Below are 7,193 nucleotides of genomic sequence, written 5' to 3'. Positions count from 1 at the left end.
GAACAATAGTATGTCCTCTTATACCATTAGGCATGACTTCTAGCTAGGTGGCTTTGAACAAAATTTGTGTCGATACTTCTCCAAATTTTCCACAACAAGTATTTGATTAATCACTATCCCTGATAAATGATGTGGCTCATGTAGTAAGTAAGGTCAAAAAAAGTGAGAGGAAAAAGAAAATGGGAGAAAATAAAATCAGTTTCAATCGGAAATAATAGCATGCCCTCGCTTATGCAGATTTAGGCTTTCCATAAGCCACAAATCTAACCACTTCCTTGCTAGTTACTCCCTCTGCTCCCAAGTAATTGTTATTTTGGCAAGCTAAATTTGTTTTATACTAGTACCTTTTATCAAAATCAATAAGTAATTTTTACTCTTTTTTAGTTAAAATCTATCATTACCGTTCTAATTAGTGAAGTTTTTGCAATCAAGTGAGCTGTTTAAGGAGAGATAAAGAAAAGTTTAGGCAAATGTTCTTACGATTAAAACTATAAAATACCTTTCTTAAGATATGCACAGTAATTTTAAATGACAGATAAAATGGGCCGAAAGTCATAGCATGCATTATAAATAAGAAGTGAGAACAATGAGGCAGTGGTGGTTTGACGGATGTCGTGTGAACGACTTGATCTCAAATGGTCATGCATGATTAGGGGCTTAATATTAAACTTAAAATAGTGCTTTGCTGTTTCTTTTGACACATGACATGTGCCTCTGAAATTGTAGCTGCATTCCCTCATCCTCTCTTCTATTCCGAAGGGTATAAATGCATCCCTCCATCTAACTTTTCATAACATAACCACCTCAACATCTCAGACTTGTCAAGGATATTGAGAAGAGAGAACGTACAAGATGTTTTCCATATCCACTTCGCTTTTCTTGAAGCCTAGAGCTAGGTGAAGTTTTTTCGACCACTTAACTAATTCGTATTATATTCTTTTGCCTCGGGTCGCTACCGTATTGTTTGCTCTATATATATACCATTGAGTAATAAATCTTCTTCTTCTTTCACATATGCAGTTTGAAAGTTCAAGGAGATCAGGGAATCGGTACGTGAAATTGAAGTGAATTATGGCTTTATTATAAATTTTCTTTTACATTTTGTGGTCTTCTTTACTATTTTTGATGAACTGGAAGTACAAATCCATGCGGCGACTGCAGGTTATTATTCGACAAGAGTAGCCCGCAACCCAAACTTGGAGAAGTTGCAAACTAACTATTTGTTTCCCGAGGTTAGCAAACCTGAGATCTCTCTTGGGTGCACGTGCATCTTTGTCCTTTTAATTCTTCCAAAAATTACGTGAACTACTTAATATGAGCTCTTAGTTAATACTCTCTCCTAACTATGTTATCTCTTTTTAAAGGTTTTTGTATATGCCTTAAAAAAGACATTTCATAGCATTATTATTAATCATAAGGTTATTAATATAACTGCTATTTATCTCTCTCTTAAACGTTTTACTTAATAACCCTTTACTAATTGGAGCACATGAGTAGATTTAGAAAAAGAAGTATAATAATTTCTTTTGTTTTTAAAAAAGAAGAAGTACTCCCTCCATTTCAATAATGACAATTTTGCTTATCGGGACTCAAATTGTGTGAACTTTTAATAATATTTTAAAATATTTTTTTAATTATATTGACATGAGAAAAATTACAACTTATAATACTTTTCGTATAGTTTTTGAATATTTAAATTTTAGTTTTAAAAAATTAAATTGAACTAATTCAATTTAGTTTTAAAGTTTAGTCAAATTAAATCTCGATAAGCGAAATGTGTCGTCTGAATTAAGACAGGAGGAGAATCAAATATTTTAAAATAAATTTAGTGTACCGAAAACAATTTAACATTATCCTTGTTAGCTTTTGATGGTTTAAGCGGTCTAAAAAAACAGTAACTTGCCTGTGATTTGGATATTTTGATGGTGGGATATTGTCTTTTGTTAATTAATGGTTTCTTTTAGCAGATCTTAGATAGGGAGCTTAAGCATATGGAGAAGTACCCAAATGCTAAAGTAATAAGCCTTGGGATCGGTGACACTACACAGCCCTTACCCCAGCCTGTAGCCTTGAGCATGTCTAATGTGCGTAAGATACTCAACTACTACTATTAGTTATCTGCGACGAAGAGAAGCTATTTGAATATTCTCTTCATTAAGACCACACGATTATAGGGTAAAGGCAAAGAAATAATTTATTTTGTTTATTTTTTGGCGGTTGTTGACGGAAAAATTTATATTATATTAAAAGTATGAAGGTCCTAGCGAAATATCGTTCGCCTTTTTTATTCTTTTAAAAATAGTTTTCACACTAGACAAAATCGTCATTTAATTATTTTTCTTATATTTAGGAATAGTCATTTAGTTATTTTCCTAATATTTAGGATTTCAAAATCAACTAAATTTATGTATTGAATCCTTCCTTATTTAAATTATATAATATAACATATTTGTAAAGGCAGAATAATATCAATAAAAAAATTTCTTATTAAACCGTGTAGGAAGGCTTAATATTTAAAACATCAACTAAGACTTTTCCTAATATTGTCCGCTATCTTTTAGCTTAACTAGGGCAAAAATCTGCACGTGCATTTCTCATAATTTGTATGCAGTTTATTATTTACCTGCAAAGTTCAAGAAGGAAACTTTAGAACTTTGAAATTAATAAAATATTTGTCATTTAATTAATTTTTTAATGTTAAGACTTTGAAATCTAAAAAATTATTAATAAATCTTTTTATTTAAATTATGTAAGAACTTCTAATATTTAAAATTTTAAAACTGAGTAAGAATTTATTTGTAAAAATTATTTCGTTATTTACAATGCACAAAGTAATTATAGTTTGTCAATCTATAAAGTAGGATTCAAAATAGAATCATCTTATTAATCTTGTTAGGAGTGGAATAACTTGTCCAAGACTTTACCTTTCAGGATTAAGATCAACTAGGAAATATTTACTTAGGGTCTGTTTGGAAAGCCACAAGATAATTAAAATTGGTGTAATTATTAAGGAAGTAATTATACAATATTGTAATTACGAGACCTGTTTGTTTATTTGTTTGTCACAATATAACTACCGTATAATTACAAGTGTATTGTTTGGTTGCACAAGCGTAATTACACAGTTAGATTAAATTTTAAATATAAAATTAATTATCAAAAATTAAAAGCTATAATTTAACAAATATATGCATTTATAAATAATATTAAATTTGACATTTAAGATAAATATTATTTCTTGAATATTAATTATAATCGTATATTTATAACTAATATTTTAAAAATAATTGATATATATTTTTTAAATTAATAATATTTTATTTTAATCAATTATAAAAACTAAAAGTACATATTTTGTAAGAACGTTATGGACTACATGATTGATAAAATGATTAATATTTATAAATATAATGTCGTAAGGTTACTCAAATATTTTACGGAAAAAATAATTTATCAATTCTAACTGAAAATTGAATGGCATGCAATCTGAATTAATAAGTGAATACTACTAAAGCAAATAAAATGTAAGCGAAAATATAACATAAATTCAAAATCCAAAAACAAATTAACATAATACTCTTATGTAAAATTACAACATAACATCATTTAAGTAAATATAATTCGAAAGAAAATGAAAACATAAGTCTATAACCTCATTCAATAATGATTCTACTTTAATGGCATGATTCATTATATGCTAAGTTTATTAATGATTCATTATTTTTAATATTAGGAGGAGTAGTTTCAAAACTAGAATAATAGCACAATTATGCTAAATGAAGAAAATAAAATAAAAAATAAAAAATATGAGCGACTACATGGAATCACAAAAACTAAAGGTTGAAAAATGAGAATATTATTTAAATATTAAAAAGTAATCTATCATTTTAACGTAGTTAAGTTTGCATATAACCTGATCCAATAATAAAGTTCAACTTTAATGACATAACTCATTATAAGTCAAGTTTGTGGATGACTTATTCTTTTTAAAATTACGAGGTATAATTTTTAAAAAATAAAATAATAACATAGCTAAGTGTGATAAACAAATAAAGAAAAATAATTAAGAAAGAAATAAAATATGAGAAATTATGTAGACGAAAGATTTTAAGATTACATACTCATTGATACATGGTACGCGTGCAAAGCGCGCGTTCCCTAAGACTAGTAAAATAAATAGTGTGAACCCTTTTCCCTTAACTTTCTTTCTTTCCTTTTTATTTTTTTTTGCATATCCCAAATATTTTCCTCTGAATATACTGGAATTTGCAAATGGTTTGTGTGTGAATTCTTGACAAGGGCCATTAGATGAGAATAAAACAAGTTTGAAAGATTTAAGCAGTTTCTACCGAAGCATTGTGGGGAAGTTTAAGCACTTTCCTAATGAAGATATGCTGTTTTAAATATTGGCGAAGAATGGTCCAAATCAGACCAAATAGTAATCGGTTTGATTTCAAAGTTCAGAAAATTTATTATATTTAAAAAAAAATCCGCATCAATATTTTACGTTTTGATTTAATTTCACCGCCAAATTGATCCAAATCAAACAGTGCACAACCCTAATTTAAACGTACTCATTCCAAAGTTTAGCCTTGGCTTCCACTAGTATCGATATAACCTCTTAGCACTAGAGGATTTCTCAATTATTTGTTGAGTCTTATAATGCTTTGGTTGAACGAAAATAAAGAGGGTTTGTAGGTTGAGCCATCACTGTACGCCATTTAAAACTCCATGTTAGTTCTACAAATACATCAACCCCAGAAGATATGTACGATGAAATTCCACGACCAATAACAAACTTTTAAACGTATAATTTTTTTTTTCAATATGAATGATTTGTCGTTTCTATTTGCAGTACGCACGTGCTCTTTCAACACATCAAGGTTATACAGGCTACGGACTGGAACAGGGGAACAAGGTGGGATATTTGGGATAATCGCGCTCCCTTTTTCTTGTTTCCCTAACATGCAAACTATTGCATAGCAAAACTTATGCACAGAAAGTAATTTTCCCATTTAATTTCACAGGAACTAAGAAGAGAAATTACAGAAACATTCTATAAAGATCTTTCAGTAGAAGAAACAGAGGTTTTTGTATCTGATGGTGCACAGTGTGATCTCTCCAGAGTTCAGGTACCTAAACTATCCTATATTCCCCAGACAAGTTAGCAAAATGTAAATTGAATCAAGAAAAAAAAGTGACTACAGGAAGAAAAAAGGCTTGTTTAATATGTCTACTCATGACACAAGTTGTTATGTTTTTTATGGTCGTTATTCATCCTTCATTTGCAGCTCCTTCTTGGTTCGAATGTGTCAATTGCTGTGCAGGATCCATCATTTCCAGTGAGTTTTTGTTCCTCCTTCCCCCCCCAAACCCAAATGGAAAGAAACATTACTAAATAAAAGAGAATTGTGTTTTTGTGGAACTATGAAAACAGGGATATATAGATTCAAGTGTGATTATGGGGCAGAGTGGTGAGTTGAGGAATGAGTCGGGGAAGTATGGAAATATCAAGTATATGAAGTGCAGCCCTGAGAATGAGTTTTTCCCAGATCTTTCCAAAACTGAAAGAACAGATATTATCTTCTTCTGCTCTCCAAACAATCCTAGTGGTCATGCAGCATCAAGGGCGCAATTGCAGCAACTTGTAGAGTTTGCCCAACTAAATGGTTCAATCATTGTCTATGACTCTGCTTATGCTGCTTATGTTTCAGACTCAAGCCCTAAGTCAATCTATGAGATCCCTGGTTCCAGAAAGGTGATTGAATTTGTTCCTATTCACTTAGCTCCATGAAATATTTGAAAGGACAAAATTTCCACCTTGACTGTACAGGTTGCCATTGAGATTTCATCCTTCTCCAAGATGGCTGGATTCACAGGTGTCCGTCTTGGATGGACTGTAGTGCCTAAGGAACTCCTATACTCAAATGGGTTTCCTGTTATACTCGATTTCAATCGCGTTATATGTACCACCTTTAATGGTGCTTCCAACATAGCTCAGGCTGGTGGTCTGGCCTGTCTCTCCCGGGATGGTTTCAAGGTAAAATTAGAGATGCTATTTCACTTATGCTCAAAATAATTTCTAAAAATGTCACCACTCTATTCCAGGAAATTATGTCTAAGGTAGACTACTACAAGGAGAATGCAAAGATTTTGGTTGACACTTTTGCTTCACTGGGATTTCGAGTTTATGGAGGTAGCAATGCGCCTTATGTTTGGGTTCATTTCCCACATTCAAGATCATGGGATGTGTTCAATTGGATTCTTGAGAAGACACACATTATTACAGTCCCTGGGATTGGATTTGGTCCAAGTGGTGAAGGGTACATAAGAGTTTCTGGTTTCGGACGCAGAGAGAGCATCCTGGAGGCATCTAAAAGACTAAAAACCCTGCTTTGTTAGACAAAAACTACTCAATGTTGGTTTTGCAAATTCTGTCTTGACTCTTGATGTTCTAACAGATACTGCTACAAATCAAGTTCTATTTCTCAAGTTTTTCACTTAATAAGATCCAATTGATTTCTATCTAAGAGTCGAATCCTTTCTTTGTTGTTTGTTCAATTCCCTTGACCTTCACCTTCATCACGCCCAACTCTAGTCCAAAAAAAGATAAGCGGTCGTTGCAAATATACCACAAGAGTCCGGGTCAAATCTCACAGAGAACTAAGGCTTAGCTATAACTATTCAAAATTGCTAAGAAATACAAGTTCAAACAATTTTCTAGTTATAAAGATTGTGATTCTTACTTTAAACTAATTAACTAATAAATACTAAAAAGCAGTAAAAATTATCAACTAATGAGAATGAGTTGACTTCAAGATTGAGGAGACCTAGAATTATGATTTCCCCAATTGTCAGAATCCTTCTCGTGACGTTAGTTATAATTTCGCTAATTTATTCTCTACTGATCATGAGCACTTAACTTACCGTAATCTCTCTCGAGCAATTACAATAATTTACCTGATATATTCTCTCGAACTACTCTAGCTGACAGTTTCTCATAGATATATGACCACGTCAAAGCTTCATTATCTCTAATCCGGCTTTTAAACCCGATGTATTGATCTCTCGTATACTTAGGGAATAACGTTTTTCAACATTTATCTAAATATATATTTTCTCTTAAGCAACACATAATAAATAGGCATAGCTAATCGATGACCATTCAATCAATTGAAATAAGCATATACTTG

At 31.3% G+C, this 7,193-nt stretch overlaps 1 protein-coding gene across 3 annotated transcripts; it reads left to right on the top strand.

The window, feature by feature from the left end:
* Positions 1 to 721: 721 nt before the first annotated feature.
* LOC104099946 (aminotransferase ALD1, chloroplastic) lies at positions 722 to 6,530 on the top strand. 3 transcript variants are annotated; one of them, XM_070192020.1, is made up of 10 exons: positions 722 to 896; positions 1,021 to 1,049; positions 1,162 to 1,232; positions 1,965 to 2,084; positions 4,856 to 4,918; positions 5,028 to 5,132; positions 5,292 to 5,342; positions 5,438 to 5,758; positions 5,834 to 6,040; positions 6,109 to 6,530. In XM_070192020.1, exons 1-10 carry the CDS (start codon positions 853 to 855, stop codon positions 6,400 to 6,402), a joined length of 1,305 nt encoding a protein of 434 aa, XP_070048121.1. In that variant the 5' UTR covers positions 722 to 852; the 3' UTR covers positions 6,403 to 6,530. The 3 variants fall into 3 exon arrangements, with proteins under 3 accessions (XP_070048121.1, XP_009605376.1, XP_009605378.1); XM_009607081.4 differs by having other exon boundaries at positions 723 to 896; positions 1,968 to 2,084; XM_009607083.4 differs by lacking the exon at positions 1,965 to 2,084 and having other exon boundaries at positions 723 to 896.
* The last annotated feature ends 663 nt before the right edge of the window (positions 6,531 to 7,193 follow it).

This window comes from Nicotiana tomentosiformis, chromosome 12 (genome assembly GCF_000390325.3).
Source record: "Nicotiana tomentosiformis chromosome 12, ASM39032v3, whole genome shotgun sequence".
NCBI classification, from domain to species: Eukaryota; Viridiplantae; Streptophyta; class Magnoliopsida; order Solanales; family Solanaceae; genus Nicotiana; species Nicotiana tomentosiformis.
The sequence above is the reverse complement of the archived record's forward strand: the minus strand, read 5'-3'. Positions and strand labels throughout refer to the sequence as shown.

What these genes read in the sequence shown, in the direction of transcription:
- LOC104099946 (XM_070192020.1), top strand. Translation starts at nt 853, where the DNA reads ATGTTTTCCATATCCACTTCGCTTTTCTTGAAGCCTAGAGCTAG. An exon ending in TTCTTGAAGCCTAGAGCTAG is followed by an intron (nt 897 to 1,020) that starts GTGAAGTTTTTT and finishes TCACATATGCAG; the next exon opens with TTTGAAAGTTCAAGGAGATC. An exon ending in AGATCCCTGGTTCCAGAAAG is followed by an intron (nt 5,759 to 5,833) that starts GTGATTGAATTT and finishes TTGACTGTACAG; the next exon opens with GTTGCCATTGAGATTTCATC.